The 17,776-nt window shown below is 40.8% G+C and overlaps 1 protein-coding gene across 4 annotated transcripts in view; it reads right to left on the bottom strand.

Moving 5' to 3' along the window:
* The window catches only part of MLLT3 (MLLT3 super elongation complex subunit), a 119,708-nt gene extending 108,322 nt beyond the window's left edge, over positions 1-11,386 (bottom strand). For 2 of the 4 annotated variants that reach the window (XM_071802589.1, XM_065861727.2), the window contains exons 1-2: positions 11,142-11,385; positions 10,418-10,598 (exon numbers count right to left, since the gene is read on the bottom strand). In XM_071802589.1, coding sequence (XP_071658690.1) covers positions 10,418-10,598; positions 11,142-11,153 — 193 coding nt within the window. In that variant the 5' untranslated portion in view covers positions 11,154-11,385. Of the gene's footprint in view, positions 1-10,417; positions 10,599-11,141 lie in introns of all 4 variants that reach the window. The other 2 variants (XM_065861728.2, XM_065861725.2) reach the window with 2 other exon arrangements.
* Positions 11,387-17,776: the final 6,390 nt, after the last annotated feature.

The following is a 17,776-nucleotide window of genomic DNA, read 5'->3' as shown; positions in this document are numbered from 1 at the left end:
GAATATTTGCTACATGCAAATGGGAGCATTTACAACACAGACTCACAGAAATCACACACTTACTTAAAAGACACTTTAGACAAATTAATGACAGCCAGGCAAAGAAATATCAACTCCAGTGTCAAAAACCTTTGAAGTCGTAAGAGTACAGGAATCATATCACAGATGAGAGCAGACCTTTGCGGTTTTAAGAGGCACAATCTTAACAGCAGCATCAAAACAGATAATGAATCTTCACACATGAAAGAGGAATTCACAAGAAAAATATTTTCTGACTGTTGTGTAGCATACAAATTTCTGTCAAGATTGTAATTTAAATTAAAAGCTATACAAAACAGTATGTTTACAAAACACACCTTTTGGGTTTTTTTCCTCTCAAAAACATATGTATATGCTTTCTACTCTCACAATTAGATTCTTCCTAATTATTTTTTGATATGACTAAAATTCACCTCTTGGTGTTTTATTTGTCTTGTGCATGGCCAGTTAACTACACTAGTAAAACCATACTTCTCTCCTCTGGTCAGCTACATCTAGAGAACTATTTCCATTAACATTCTTGGTATTCAGTCTCCAACACACCAAAACCCTTCCACAGTGAAGCAAATCTCCCAGCCCTGGAAGAGCACAAACTGCTGGACCTGAGCTCCACTGTCGTGCTCCCCTAAAGAAAGTCAACAACTGGATGTTGGCCGGAAAAGGCTGGGCATTGAATCTGGCTAAGAAAAACAAATCTATGCTTATCACCATCCACTTATTCCCCCAAGTTGAAGTTTACCTTTTCACAGGGGCAAAACACCACAACAGTGGCTAAAAAAAAAATATTGCAAGGACGTGCTGTTTGTTTAAATGTGAAAGTTCTTCACTTTTATACATTTATGGGGTATTTAAAGAAATACTTTGGAATAGTTCTAATAAAGCCACTTTCATTAAGATCATCTTATTGAAACAGATTTGAGACTGATTTCTGTTCCACTAATATGACCATACATATTTCAATGTACTTTACTCTTTTATGCAGTTTTGTCTCTCCTTGCAGTAATATTAAAACATCTTGAGTCTCAAAGCAAGTCCAGAAAGACAGTGTTGCCCCACATTGGGAAAAACAAAAAAAAACAAAGAGCAAAACACTCCACAGGAAAAAAAAAAATCATCAGGCAGTATCCTAGTTAAAAAGTTGCCCTTCAATATTACACCAGACCTGTGCATCTTCATGCTCAGAAAGCACACCAGGTTTCAAGTTCAGTCCACCTCTCTTCTGCTTTTCAATAAAGCACTAGGTTAGTGCTGCAGTGACTTTAAAACAGCTGTTGTGTAAATAGTTTTATCAAATGATTCAATAAAATATTCACTTGGAATTTACATTACTCAAGATGAAATGTATAAATATGTTTTTCTGCTAATTACAGAGACTAGTACTGGATCACCAGAGGAATTCAAATGCTATTTACCCATTTAATACTTAGCAAACAAAATTCCTCAAGAAAACTTCTGCCCTCCACTACCAGAAAGACTGCTCTGAGTAACAGCAAACATTTTTGGACCAAATCTTTTTGCCCATACACTATGCAAAACACCACAGTTCCTGGCCTCCAGCCCACAATATCAAGCATTTCTGTCTCAGGTGAACCTCAGCATTATTCCTCTCTGGATCATTTGCCCTTTAAAGTTAGCACATTAAAGGTAACATAATGTACACAAAGAAAGTACTTTATTTTCCTTCCAAGCTTACAAATGCAGAACACCTTGTCTGTCAACCCTTGTTTCAAGATATATGTTATGTTCACACTACTTCTATCTAGAAAACCAAAACAATGAGTGTCTCAGTGAGTCTGGTGTTTTCCTGTACTAGCTTTAGAACATCAGGCACAAATAGTAAATTTAGACTTGTTGCAAACCACTCAGCATGTTAACAGCAATCAGTAAAATGAATCCATCTTACATTTCTTGTCCAGCTCTGCTTTTTTTTTGTTGTTACATATAATAATGCAGTTTGCACTATAATCTCTGCCATCATCACCATCTGAAAATAGAAATACCTGTCTTAGTATTTACCCACATAAGTAAGATTAAATATGAAGAAACCACATCCTACTGCATAAGTATATGCTTTTTTTACATAGAATTAGAGAAAAGTTACTGAAGCCATACAAAGGCAATTCATATGCCTCAGCTACTGAGAACAGGTCTGAACTGTATTTAAAAGAAATTACATTTGACCTGTCGTTTACATGACATTACAGCTATTGAGACCTCTGTCCACATAGCATGACACAGATTTTTCAAGTCAAACTCATCCAGTGAGCTCAAAGAAACAAACCTGGACTCCAAGAGAGCCAGAGCAGGAGCTCAGCGCAGGATCAGTGGCGGGTGGCAGGCAAGGGAGAGTTGAGCATCGATGATCTGCCAACGAGCACCATCACCACGTACTAATGAGATCACCTCTGGTAGTAACCGGCTCTCATCCACTAATACTGATTAAATGAATGGCACCTCAGAAAGAATTTAACTATTTTCATTTTTTAAAGAGGTATTGAACAACAGGTTTTACCCAGCAGTGTTTTAAAATTATTTTCTACATTGTAACAATTGGTATTTTAGCTGTATCCTTTAATAGCAGGCAGTATAATACATTTAGTTTTAAAATAAGTTCCCGCACAGAGATTTAAGTAAGTATACAAATATTTTAACTACCAGACTGTTCTTTCTCCCACTTAGGTACTAGAAAGCACATTAAAAGGCCAACAGTCATACAAAAGCAAACAACATTTCCGTGCACATACATAGAAATGCTAGAATTTGACTGCTCTTTTGTTTTCATATATGTGTATCAATCACTACCAGGAAGGGAAGAAACAGAATGATCACATATGAACTAAATTGTGCTGGTTTAAAGTTCAGATGCCCATCATAGACTCTCACAAAATCTAACACAGTCAAATTGCAGCAGCCTACTGACTTAATTCTGGATCAAAACTTCATAAATTAATCTGTGCCTTTCCCACCTATCACGAGCATTATCAACAGGCTTTACAGGTTGCAAATACAAAGTATTCAGTCTTTTCAATTGATTCAATCAGAACAAAGAACAGACTTTCTCCAACATTTCTCCCCAAAACCTGATTAAAAAAAAAATAAAAGAACCCTAACCATACTGCACAGATTTGTTACAAGAACAGTCTTCATACCTTGAACAGAACCACAATAAATGAAACAAATCAAATTTCCAAGATTTTACAGCTTACTAATACAGTACTGAAAAATCTTAATGGGTATAATTATACCTGAAGTTCAGATTGTCTAAACTGCAATAATAAATATGTGGTTTCAAGATTTCTTACATATCTGTTTTTCTAAGGATAAAAACTGCACAGACACGAACAGAGTAACAATAATTGACAGCAAAAAACACAGCTGTTCTCATTTTTTCAAATAAATGGTAACAAATTTAACCATCTACCAATTTCAGCATTTTGAAGTATCTTCCCCCTCATCTTACTAAAGCAGTATATCACTGATCTTACACTCAACAATCTGCTTTTCTGTACTTCACGTATTAATCTACAGCTACACAAAAATCTTGTGTACAATAGGGCTGAAGCTACAGTTTGTTTCCTACCATCTAAAATTGAGAATACTTACAATCATAGAGTATTTATATGGTAGCTTTAGAAAGATGTAACCATACAGTTATTTTAGTTTTAAGAAGCCATTAGCAATTAAATGTTGTTCAAAGTTAATGTGAAATAAATAATGACTTAAGAAATCAGACTCAGAACTGGCAAGCAGTTCTGACATAAATCAGCATTTACCCTTGCAGAAACACGCTGGCAAGGGGAGGAAATCTGGCCGAAACCAGGCATACACACACAAAAAAACAAATGTTAGAGTAAACTTTAAAACCCATGAGTTTGTAACACTGGGGAATGTGGCAGCCTTGTTATTCAGGTCTTGTCACACTGATACAGTCACTGAGCAAGTCTAAGGGCCCATTGCCACCCTTTGGTCTGCATTTAACTCAATTTCAGCTGAATGCAACACAAGTGTTTACACACAGCAAATAAATTCTGATGGAAAGGTAACATCAGATTTGTATACTCAAAACAGATGTCTACTGCCCAATCTGGGAATCAAGTCCTTACTACACTGTATACTTCTAAGTATAAGCATTAACATGGAATGTGATCATTTTTAGAGATATATCAGAGAGGAGAAATTACTTATTAGAAACATGTTTTCTTATGCATGGAGTGTCTTACCAAAGCCACCAAACTTGTACTGATGGCACTCATGCAAAGATGAAAAGTTATGGCTTCCTTACATTCAAACTCTTTTCACCCTCTTTGAAACAGAAAACCAAAATACTCTTGCTATTTGCATCAGCCTGAATTAGAAAGTGCACTTGGAAACACATATGTACCCTCAAATCTACTCAGTCTCTTATTAAAGTATTAGCAACATTAAGTGTCACAAGTTTCCTGTTAAATATCTGAAATTCTTCACTAAACATTAGAAATTTCATTTGGTCGCAGTTGAATGTCATTGATGAGCAAACTGATGCCCAAGAACACCACCTTTCTGCAACTAGAATAGCAACATCTGCCCCAAAAGATTCAGTGTCAAACCTGTATCAGTAAGATTGATGGAAAAAGAAATTCCCACATGTCTATCATACACAGAGGTTTAGGCTCAGGCAAAATTTAAGAGGGGTCGGGGGAGGAAACAATCGCACTAAATCCAAACAGATCTACAATTAACCTAAATTCTTACACATGTAGCTAAATATCCTACAGAAAACTGATGGTCTGCTTATTGATCGTGACCATCTGCCTACACTAGTTGGTATAAACGTAAAACTCAAAACTGAAGTCAGACAGTAAGAATCTGCTTATGGATCTGTACCTTCACACCACTCTATTTTAAATGGAGCAAGAAGAGACTTTTTTTCTTGTAAAGTCATTTTGTAAAAATCATCAGAAGAAAAAAATAATTAAGCAAGAACAGCAAGTGAGATAATATTGTCAATGCTCCCCAAGACAACATGCAGGTTATTAAAAGCAGCAGCATTTGCATTGTGCTCAACACATTCATAGAATTAGGCTAGGAAAGGAAGGAAAGATTACTGATCATCTTCTTTACTCTTTCCTTCCAATGTTCCTCCTAACATAGCAAAATATTTGAAAAGCAAATATAAAAAAAAAAAAAAAAGTGGGGAGAACTGCATCATTTTTGCTAATCAAAGTTCTTTATAAGACATGTCATTGATATTCTTTGCCAGCATATTATCAACAAATACTTTCAGGGAGCTTCATGAAGCATTTTTACAGCCAAAACATAGATCACTAGAGACCTCTTTAAAATGCATCATGAGATCTGTTTTCACAAGAGGATTAAGTTGTCACTGTAAAAAATTTTGCTTAAATTTAAACATTCCTTTAAAGCAGCAGACCAAAACATCTCCATGGAGGAGCCTTTTTACATCTTGATACTGCACCAATCTGCCTGTCACAAGTTAAGCAACTGATGCAGTCAACTTAGTTCAGTTTTTGCACAGTGAATCCAAATGCACAGAAGCAGAATTTGTTTGGCATTTTTTCAATTCATGGTAGTGCACAGTGCAAAAAAAAAAAAGCCGAGATATTTTTTTAAAATAAAAAAAATAAAATTCTGCATACTATATTAGGGTTTACGTACAAATAGGTTTTCCCAGGAAGAGCTTTCAAACTAACTGAAGGATGCTTTTAATGCACCTTGCACTCCGTAGCTGCACTGCTGCACACTGCAGGTGGAAGAGACAGAACCAGGTGCCGCTCACACAGTGTGTGTGTGTCAGCACATGTTGTGCCAACACATCGGAACCAAAGTCAGCTCATGCAGGGCAACCCCTTCCACTCCACACTGGCCCTGACCTTCACACCACGCTAACTGTCCCAAAAGATTCTTATCTTGCTGTGGCCCAAAATACTGTGGCCTCTGGGACAAAGTTATCTTAAAAAACAAACAATACAAAAAGTGTCAGAGATAATAAGGACTGCCCCTTTTAGAGTTTCTTCCTCCTTGCTGGACTCCTACAACACAATGGATTCAGAAGAGATTTTGTAACGTTTCTAAGCAACACTATTCAGAAAAATCATCCAGTTGAAATGCAGGACTAAAACTGGAAAACCTTTCATGCAAGAGGAAAAGCAATGTGTTTACTAGGAAGAAACCATCAGCACCTTTTACAGTACCTAAGTCTATTTACAAAATCTTAGGGTCCACTAAAGTTTCATTCTACACTAATGGACAACTTAATGACAACAATCAATACCAGAAATGTAGACTTCCTAGAAAAATGTTACAGTTTATTCCATCCTGTAGGAGGATCACAAGCAGCTCCACTTCCATCACTTTGTGATAGCATTGTATAACTTCTTGAACTACAAGATGCAGTAAGCATTGTTCCCCTCAGCTCCGCAGAGGAAAGCAACACCTCCCACTTTTTAAGTTACAACATTCTGGTGTCCAAAACACCATTTTCATACTGACTAAGTTATTAGCATAGGCATATTAGCTCACCTGTTCTTTTATAAGAGAATAATTTGTCAAAATGCACCACTGATTAATAGCAACTTAACCACTCAGGCCACATGAGTACCAATGTAGTTTTTTTTACATGTGCTTATAGCAAGTCACTGAAATACAAGGTACGTGTTTCCTTCTCCAACTGAAATACCATAAGACAAATAAGTCAGACTGCTGTTGCAGGGCACCAGCATTCATTAGGCAAGAAAATATTTCTACATTGCTTAGCATACAAAGAAATAAGAAATACACTACCAGACAAGAGTAACAGCTCCTCTTCTGGAGGCAGTATCTCAACTGATTGAAACTAACAATAACCTGGTAATAAATGTTGTTCCACATACATGCTTTAAAATACTGCACTTCTTCACACAGAATAAAGCTATAATCTTAGCAATTGTCCATGTCTTAGCCAATTTACTTCAGCATCATGAAAGAGAAAAGATTTGAAAACAGCAGTATTTGTGATTGCATTATGCTTTTAGAGAGCTTTTGTCTGGCAAACTCAAAACAGAGCCTGGGCATGAGTCTACTTTCCAAAACGTGACAAGTAGTCCTGTAGTCACCTCCCATTGAACCACCCACGGAAGTCAGACGGCAGGAGCAGGTCATTAAATGGGAGGACATTTGCAACCAGTCACTGTGAATGCCTTTATGCTCCACCGTGCAAGGAAAGCTGAAGCATTCAGTCACCATAAGGCAAACACAAAACAATAAAATCCATGCCAAGCTCAAGTGTTTAAGGTGAGACACTGGGAAAATGAAGGAGACTATTTTATTAGGTCACTCTAGCTTATCCACACTCTGTTCCCTGTTAGTCACCTCCACTTCCCATCCTATCTACACACACGAACCCACCTCCCCTGTGCTCCAACGACTGAACGCTGTTCCCAGATATGTTGCCACCTTAAAACTGATGCAACTTCAGGACACAGGACCCTGCTTGCACCGCAGCAGCTATTAGTAGAACAAACACTTGGACACACCTTTGTAAACTCACCACCAACCTCTAGTTATTTCCAAAAATCCCTAGTACAGCCAGACACATAAGCAAAGGCAGAGTTGTAGCTGGCAAACTGACAGTTTACCCAGCTATTCTCATAAACATGCAAAGCAAATGCACTGAAAATAATTCATCTCCCTTGCTCCCCTTAATGTTTGTAACTATGCCCCTCAAAGTGACTGAGCAAAAGAAACAAATAATGAGCTGCTAATGCCTATGATAGCCTATCCATTTATTTTTTTCAAATTGATCTGTGAGCTCTACAGATGGACTTAATGAATTCAAACTTTTCCTAGCAAGTACACATGCTAAAGCAGCCATTCACTGCATAAATCCACAGATAGAAAGATCACTTACCAGAGAACTAAGTGTTATTATGGGTTGTCAGTATACTATTACTTGCTTTTGATCAATACTGCACACAAACTTCAGCTTCCAAAACCCATGGTTTAGGATTAGTTTGAGAACTTACCAAGTATCTCCAACTGGTAACTTATTTTATACTAAAATAAAGTATATAACTTGAGAGGAAGTGGTGGAAAACATGTAGTTTGATTAACACTATAAGCAAGCATATCATTCCTATCAAATATGCAGTGCTTAAGATACCACCCTAAAGGCCACCTGAGGTCAAACCAAACTAACCACATTGATTTACAAAGCCAATAAAGCCTATAATACTTTTGTCAAACTTTTCAACTGTATTTGTAAATTAGACAAACAAAATGCTCCAATTTACAAGGCACATATCACCACCTCTCTTTGGAACATTTTGAACACCAGTAAACATGCTAGATAATTCATACACAGATTGATCTCGGCAGCACAATGCTCCTCTTTCCCACGGTGATGTTAAGGGCCTCAAATTTCTTCAGCATCTATTTTTTTGGCTCATTGTTGTAGTTTTAGGAGGATAAGCAAAGCCCAGAAGTGAATGGAGTTTTTTCCATCTGAGCTTAAACTCTGTTGGATGGGAGCGGCTGTGGTGTTCTCCTACAATCCAAGTCATGTGCAATCACAGTACGACAAGTCCCCTCCCGGGCTATGTAAACTGGCATCTTTCCCAGCAGTTGCCACATCATGAAAATGATGCATACAAATAAAATCCCAAAATAAACACTTTAAAACAATGGCTTAAATGACTGCATAACTAAACTCAGCAGCTGGAGACACAAAGCACTCCCAGCGGCAAACCATGCACCTTTCATTTGCAAAAGTGCTACAAGATATTCTTATCAGCAAGCTCCACATCACACCTAGCAACCAACCCCCAAGTCTGGGTTGCAGAATCATGTTCTCTGAGGCTGGACAACAAATAAATAAACAAAACATGGATAATAAAAGCAGAGAGTATCACAAAAACCCTCTATGCAGAGAGAGCTTCAAAGTATTATATGTACTTTCTACCACTGATTTCAACACATCATCTAATTCACTGAGTATGGATCTGTCTTACCGATTCAGACTACCCAGATCCATTCTCAGGAGTTTCTTTGCCAAACTATTTAGACTGACTTGAAGTCATGGTTTTCTGTACAAGAAACAGAATAAAACAGTAGGAAGACTCCACAGTGCAATCTGTGACTTCATTAATCAGAAATCGTATTAACATATGATCTACTGAAAACTGTTTGTGCAGTACTGCACTGGTTTACAATGGATTTTAAAACTTTTTTTACTCCATGATAATAAAAGAGAATTAATAGGTTATACATCAGAAAATAATCTCAGCAGTCAAAATAACTGCAATACTTACACTCCATTACTTAAGGGAAGGAAAACATTCTAGAAGAAACACAGCTTTGTATCTTCAAACTGGAAAACACTAAATCAAAATCCCTGTTTTTACCTTACCAAAAACAAAAACAAAAAAAAAAAAAAAAAACAAAAAACTTTTTAACTCCGCCCCGAAAAATTTCCTGTCTTTTGCTCCCTGAACATACAATTTTTCTCCACCTAGCCCTAAGCAGACAGGATTTATGATGATGTTGTTCTAAGGAACTGCAGCAGTTCCAGATGCCAATAAAGATTACAGAGCAAATGAAAGATAACTACTAACCATTGTGCCTGCATAGATAAATAAATCTGGTCAGTTCTTTTATTTGTACTGTTACCTCCACTAATCCAACCACTACAATCAGGACAGTAAGGGCTCATGAATCAGATTCGAAAACAAAAGGCTTCCTATACCTTTCCCAGACCAACTTACGTGGGTACATATGCACAACACACACACACCTTTTGAGAAGTTTTCATGTACTTAGGAAAGAGTGAAGCCCTTAAAATGAACCAGAGAACTAAGCAGAAAATTAAGTGTTGAGGAAGTCCAAACGCAAGTACCAAGATCAGAGCAGGAAAACATTTCCAGTCATCCCTGTCCCAGAGAGTCATTTGGTACATCGGGAGAAAGTAACCCTGGCCAGAAGAAAGCAACACGTGGGCAAAAACCTCCGGTGCAGACCGACCCCGAGGCAGAAACCAGCCCCGTGTCACCGACAAGTGAGAGACCGGGAGGTGCCAGGACCCGGACCCACGGCTGGGCCGGGAGCCGGGACCGCGGGCAGCCGTGCGGAGATCCCCGCGACAGCAAGAGGGGGAGACGAGCAGGGGCAGAAAGGGCCTCCCCATCCCGACCCCGGGCCGCCCCAAGTGGGGTGGGAGAAGGGCCACCGGCAACCCACCACCGCACTGACGGCAGCTTTTGTTCTTCCACGGAGACCGCCACAGAACCATCAGCTGCTCCCGCTCCGAGATGGCTGGGAAACGCTCGTCTGGGGGGAGACCCCGGTACAGGCGCCTCTGGTAAGAAAGCCAGTCCCATCGGGGCGGCCCGCGGCGGGCCCTACCTACCTCTTTTCGGCCTGGGGAAGCTCTCGTGTAGGTGAAAAACGACTTTCTCCACAAAGTGCTGAATGTTGCTGTGCTCGGGCCCTCTGACAAACACCATCCAGTCGTGGGTGAAGCCCTCCACGGTGGGTTTCTTCCTCACCTGGGCTCGGTGCCCCAGCTCCAGCTTCACCTGGACGGCGCACTGCGGGGGAGAGGCGCGGAGCGGCCGGTGAGCGCCCGCGGAAGCGGGGCTGGGGGGACGACCGAGGGGCAACCGGCCCCATCGCAGGCGGAGGGGGGGCGAGGGGCACACAGACAAAACAGTAGCATATACCCGGCAAGAGAAAAAAAAATAGAAGGGCATCACCACAACCCTGCAACAAAAAAACGGCCCCACAGGCGAGGGCGTAAAAGAGCTCTCGCTGCCACCGGGAGGACGCGAGGAGGTGCGGCCGCTGGCCCGCGGTGCCGTCCTGCAGGAGCGGGCAGCCGCGGGCCGCTGTCAGGGACACGCTGTCCCTCTTCCCGGCGCCTCCCCGCCCGGTGCCCCCGGTGCAGCAGCGGGAACATGGCTGAGGCGACACCCGCCGCCTCCCTCCGGGTGCGTGCGTGCCCAGTGTCGGGAGCGGCGGGAGGCACGGAAAGCCGCACGCAAAGAGAAATTCCCCGTCACACCGACCCCTTCCCGGCGGCGAGCACGCGGCAGCGCGGGCAGAGGCGCGGGCGGCGGACCCGCGGTACTCACCGAGCTGGCCATGCCTGGGGCGCCGGTTCCGCTGGGGCGCTCGCTCCTGTCCCCCGCCCCCACCCCACAGCGCTAGTTCATGAAGACGTGAAGGCGACGGCGGGCGCGCAGAAGAGCGGCGGGCGGGCAGCGGACATCCTCTGCCTCGCCGCTACCGCTGTCTGCCTCCGCCTTCTCCCCTCCCTCGCACCACACCGAGTCCGCGGCAACCCCGGCCTCCGCGCTCCGCCCGGCCCCGCCGGCTGGATCAGCGCATGCGCACCGCGCGCCGACCTGACACCGAGGCACAGACATAACAGTGTGCGGAGGGAGGCGGGGCCGGGCGGTGCAGGCAGCCAATGGCGTGCGGCGGCGCGGCCGCGAGTCGCTCCGCTCGACCCCGCCCCGCCCCCCTGGCCCTTAAAGTGACAGATTGTGGGAACGGGCCGTGCCGTGCCGTGCCGTGCCGTGCCGTGCCGTGCCGTGCCGTGCCGTGCCTCCGACAGACCCGAACCGGGAGGCGAGGGGAGGCGGGGCGGGGACAGACGACGGCAGACGGCGCCGCACCGGAGCGGGAAGGGGAGCTGAGCGAGAACGGCTACGAACAAAAGATAAACGCAGTAGCGGTTTCCTCGGCCGAACGGGCAGAGCGCGGGCAAGCGGCGGCAGAGCTGCCGCCCTCCCCTCCGGTCCCCTCCTCCTCACGCCAGCGGGCGGGATCCCTAGCTGTCAGCGACAGCCTGGATCGCGGTGGTTTGGATCCGCCCGTGCCAACGGCGAGTAACTCCTCACGGCCGGGAAACGGCAGCATCGCCCGCCCGCCGCCGTCCGCTGCCAGGACCTGCCGGCCTCGACATGGGGGAGGTCTCCGGCCAAAATTAAGTAAAAGGACTCCCTGTGCCACAGTGCGCCAAAAGACACACCTTCCTCCCCAAACCTCAGCCTCTGCCTCGTGTAACCTCACAAACAAACGTTTCTGAAAAGCTCTCAATATATCCTCTCGCAAAACCAAGGGAAGGAAGCGAGAAGGGAATGCCCTGAATGCCCACGAGAGGCAGGAAACCACACTCGGATTATTTACGACATATTGGTAGCGCTGATGTTTCTACCAGTAACGGGTGATAACTCTTTCAAAACAACAGTTAGTTCCTCAGCAATGTCTGTATCCCTTCCGCACTGTATAGCATGCTCATTCATGGAACAGGAACGTGCTGGTGAGGATCTTGAAGTGGCCCGCAATGTCCGAATCACGGTACTGACGCTCCTGAGATGAGTACGTTCTGACAGCCACAAAATTGTCCAAAATTTTCTGTAGCAACTTTCGCCACACTGAAAACTATTTCCGCCTGCCCGATATTTCTATTTTTGATAACGTTTCTGGTGACAATTAGAAGTCAATGGTTCGATAATCGTCACAGCAATCATTTCCAGTAGAAGTACTAATAGACACGAATGAAAACACCCTCCATGGCCGTTCCAGATTTCACCAAGAGATGGCGCACGGAGTCCTTGCGCTAATGTCCTTATTTGACCTCTCCAGAAGTCTCCTATATTCTCTCTTTCACTTCGGAATTCTGTCGAAATTCTAGCATAACTTAATAATTCCTTCAAAACTACTGAGATATGTCTGACTTTTCTTACAGATGTTGTAAGCCTTAATTAATAAAATCAGTACTAACAGCTCAAAATAATTAATACAATTTGTAAAAATTCAACAAGCTGCAATGTGACTTGAAATTTATTAATGTTAACCCCTCAAGTATGTGAATATCCATGCTTTAAAATTGCAATGTGCAGATATGATAGTTCACATATCTTTCATTAATCTTCCGTTGGGCTAGCAAGTGAGGCAGCATGGGTAAGAACTGCTGAGTCCATAAACCCATCGAAGCTAATTCTGGTAACTTTAAAACTTCATACATGCAAGACAAATTAAAAAAAGAAAATGAAGAGGAAAGAAAAAATAAAAGGAAAAGAAAAGAAAAGGAAAAGGAAAAGGAAAAGGAAAAGGAAAAGGAAAAGGAAAAGGAAAAGGAAAAGGAAAAGGAAGAAAAGAAGAACCTCACACCAAAAAAACAAACCCACCAACTTATGCTATTTACTAGAGTAAGGGTTAGGCACATGAGCAGTGACAGCCAGACTGGACCGCTACTGCACTCAGCGCAGTGGGCTTCCATGTGTCAGGACACATCTGAACAGAAGATCTGCAGGCAGAGAATCCCCAGCATTTTTCCTAGAAATGTTCCGTTTGTGCTGTGGCTGAGCTGCTCTTCTCAAGTGTTCAATTGTCTAAGGGACTTGTAAGGACTGAGAATAGACTGCCAAGACCATTTAGCTGCCTAGATCCTTTGGCTTCATTGCAAATTAGACTCTTTGGCATTTTTTTAGTCAGTGAGGGGTTTTGCTATTCAGAATACACTGATTTTTTGGTGCTTCATCACAATTTACTCTTTCACATTAGTGCAAAGTTGAGTATGTAACACATTTCCAATAATAACAATAAAATATACACTAAAATTTTGCATTTTATTATTGGCACAGATTTACTTTGAAAACATACGTAACCTTTTGTTATAGAGTAATGCAACTCCTGGAGATACCGTTTGATTCTTACTTGAACAGTAAATTTGAAGTACTGATGATGTTACAATAATAACTGGGCATGACTGTTTAAAGCATTAACAAACCATCCCTCTTTCTCCAACCCCATCACCCACATTCCAACTTCATGTTACACTGCCAATCCAAGCAGGAAGTTCACAGTGAACAAATGGAAGATGTGCTTCTCGGCTGTCCAAACAGTGCTACCACTCCGTTATTAGTGTGGCAGATAGATATGTTTTATGACAACTACAATGCATATTTCTGCTTTGTTATTATTGCCTTTAAAAATCGGATGAATGTACTTAAATTAGTACTTAATTGTACTTAAATGTACTTAAATTATTAATAGGCAAACCTTACTTTAGTCCATAAAGATTATATGACTTTTAAACATAGGCAGACAAAATTATATATCTCAGTGGGTATTTGAGCTTGTATACAGAAAGCAGAAAAATGCTGTGTGACACAGATTCACTACTGAAACAGGTCTATGGAATTATTTCCATATTCAGTGACTGCAGTATCAGCCCTAAAAGTCTCTTTTTAGTCTGTGTATCCACAACTTTTAAGACTTGAGGGGTACAGAATACTGTCCTGAAGTATTCAGGTACAGACATTATTTTATTAAGGAAATGTATATTGGAATCACTGCTGTTTGAAATGCTATTATGTATAAATTCTTGTCTTTGATACATTTTGCTACCTAGAAACTAAATTCTTTAATAGTATCTCTCTACATTTCTGGAGAACTCTTTGAAGATCTTGACCGCCTGTTTGTGTTTTCTTTCCTTATTTGCATAATAGTTTGACATCATGAAGAATAGATTTGTTTCCTGTTCTGGGGCAGAAGTCAGAGACACTATCTTTATGTGTAATAAATTACATTCTGTTATGGGGGTTCTATATAAGGATACAACTTTCTTTTCAATTCAGATGGAAAAAATAGTATGGACAATTTTTATGTACGAGTTTTAGGTTTTTTTTTTTGGCTCAGTAGGAAAAAGGCAGACAATCAAAGCAGCCAAATACAAAAATAAAAGCATCACCCTAAGCTGGAATATTTCTACTTCTTGTCCACCTCCTTTCAGCTTTTCTTCTTGTACAAAGATTTTAATGAGTCTTCCCAAGTATGTTCTGGAAATCATCATTACTTAATGTAATTAAGACCTTTCTGCCTATTTAAATTTATTTCTCCCTTTGTATAACAACACAAATGATCCATAGCTATAGCTGGGGAGAAGTCACAGTGAGCCTGATCCTGAATGTACCTTCACTTGCCAGGACACACAGTAGGGATGAAAGCATGTGCTTCCATCCTAAGGTCTGCAAAGATTACTACTTTATTGTAAGCTAAGAGCAGCGATGAGGTATTTTTATACAAGATATACACAGATTTATTTGCCCTGCTTTTCTCAGAAGGCTGTAAAAATAGGATTTGATTTCTTTCCTCCTGATACACTACTTTCTGAGAAAGGAAGGGTCCTTTTAGGCCTGACAGCATCAAATGTACATATTGCTGTACATTCTCTTTTAGAGAAGAATTCGTATGAGTAACAGAACTGTCTTTAGTTGCCACAAAATTTGTTTCTCTGTGTTCCTTCTAGCTTTCATGCCAAATACAAGAAACCAAAATAACTTTTGAATTTTTGGGGTTTTTGAAAGCCACAAAACTACAATAACTTTGATGGTTGTATAGTTACTCTGTGGTATCTTTGGTAGTTTTGTTTTACCAGAATTAGAGTATACATGAGCAAAACAAATTTTACACTCAGGTTAGGTCAAAAGAGAACTTTTGGCAGCAGTGTAGGTAAACAGAGTAGCTATTAGGTTTTTAATAGTAGCTCTAATACAGGTGGGGATATCTGAACCTGCTTAGCAGGAAAGAAGGTGTCCAAGAAGTAAACAGTATGTGCTACACTATATGATTGGGGTGGCTGGATTTTTAATTTTCATCTGTAGAGGAAACAGGAAAGAATATTTAAAAAAAAATCCACTGAAAGGAGATGATTTTTCTTTGATAATTATAGCTTGTGTCACAGTTGAGAATAAGATGAAATAAGGTTGTCCATAATAAAAAAAATTCATTTATTCATAACAGGTACCAATGAAACAATTCTGTTTTCCAGAATCCCTTAAATGGGCAGTTTTCTGGCACAGACTCACATTTCATATTCATTTCCCTGACGGAGGATTCTACAGGAAGGAATGGAGCTGGATAATCCTCCAGAGTCCTTCTATGGAGATTTCTATTTCTCATGTACTCAGAGAAAAATACTTTCCCCTTGACTTAGAACAAGACTCAATCAATACAAGCTGTTTCCCTATATTGTGCATCAGTGTAGCAGTTGAAATGCTTCTATTACCTAACATTATTCATCCTATTAGTCTTTTTAACTACTTAACAGAGGCTACTCAGTGAAGTAATGATTACTTAGACACATCTGCAGACTCAGGCTCAAATTTGGAAAAGAAAAGCAAGTTGTTTAATATATGTCACTTGTGAAGCAACATTGAATTTTAAACCCCCCAAAAATTTAAAAATAGCATTTGTATTCAAGTTGAAGGGGTTGTGATGTAATGAGAGCCATTTAAAAATCTATCAATTTCACAAACTCCAAATACAATCTTCAGCTGACAGGAGCAGAATCAAAGAATAATTTTGACCTGGTTAAAGGACAACCTGGTGCAACTATTTTCTTCATTTTGGATTAACAGTTAAAATAAACATTCTTTGATCTCATTACAGCAGATGGATACAATTACATGCATATGGAAGTGCAAAGACCCTATCTCAATGAACTACAGAGTTATAAAGGTGAAGGTAATTTTCTAGTAGTACTATCCAGTACTGTTAAAACGGGATTTACCACAGAATAATTACACATCTGCTGAAAAATGAGAGACATTTGGGTCATGTTCTTAAAAGTATTTAACTATCTAAAGGTTAATGTAATCAGCTAATGCAATGCTAAAAATGCTAGCACGTTTTGTGTCTGCTGAAACAACTACTGTAGCTATAAAGTTTCCAGTTCAGACACCTTCAGACATACCTACATAGAATCATATAATAATTTGAGTTGGATCTTTAAAGATCATCTAGTCCAACCCCCTGCAGTGAGCAGGGACATCTTCAACTGGATCAGGTTGCTCAGAGGCCCATCCAGCCTGGCCTGGAATGTCTTCAGGGATGAGGCATCTACCACCTGTGAACAGTGGTGCACAGGTCCCAGATCCCTGGATTAGATGGAACATGAGTCAACCTTTCCACTCAATAGACAGCTAAGTCTGGAAGAAGCATCGCTCTGCTGGTGCAGCATTGCACCTGATCTAACAAGAGCTATACTGTTGGTGATTACACACACAGCTGAAAGGTATTGCTGCCTTTCTATATTATTTACTTATACAAGGCAGATACGTCTTATGTCACAAAAGAAGGAGACTATTTCCCAGCTCACCAAGACACACTGAATTGTTTTCAGAGTTTCAAACACAGCTGTATTAAACTTCCCCTTGAAGTTCAACTTTTTAGAGCCAAATATATGGATTGACTTTTTCATGGGCTTTGTTTTTAAATGTTTAAAAAAGGAAAGTAGCCAAAACAGCTAATATTACTGGCTACAAAGGAAACCACACTGCCTTTTAAATATATCATGTAATAATTACTCTGTATATGAGACCTCTTAATTTCCTTATGCAGACAATATACAAAATCATAGCCCATTCCTGATCCAAGCCAGATACTTTGATTACAATGTTAAGATGTTGGTCTAAACCAGAGCCAAAACTTAAAATGAGCCTACAGCTGATCTTACATATACAGCAAGGAATATGTATAAGTTGCTTTGTAATGCCACTCTGGCTGCCAGGAACTAATGGCAAAATAATCTCTCTGACTGGCTTTTTTTTTCAGTTAGCTACATAGGTGGAACAAATGTCAAGCAGCCTGTGCCAAGTGTGCTCCTGTTTAGAGGCTTTACTGGCTTACCTATTTCTAATCACAAATCAAATAGAAAATTAGCACTTTAGTCGGTAACATATTAAACCCTTAGTCA

Source organism: Patagioenas fasciata, chromosome Z (genome assembly GCF_037038585.1).
Source record: "Patagioenas fasciata isolate bPatFas1 chromosome Z, bPatFas1.hap1, whole genome shotgun sequence".
Lineage (NCBI taxonomy): Eukaryota > Metazoa > Chordata > Aves > Columbiformes > Columbidae > Patagioenas > Patagioenas fasciata.
The sequence above is the reverse complement of the archived record's forward strand: the minus strand, read 5'-3'. Positions and strand labels throughout refer to the sequence as shown.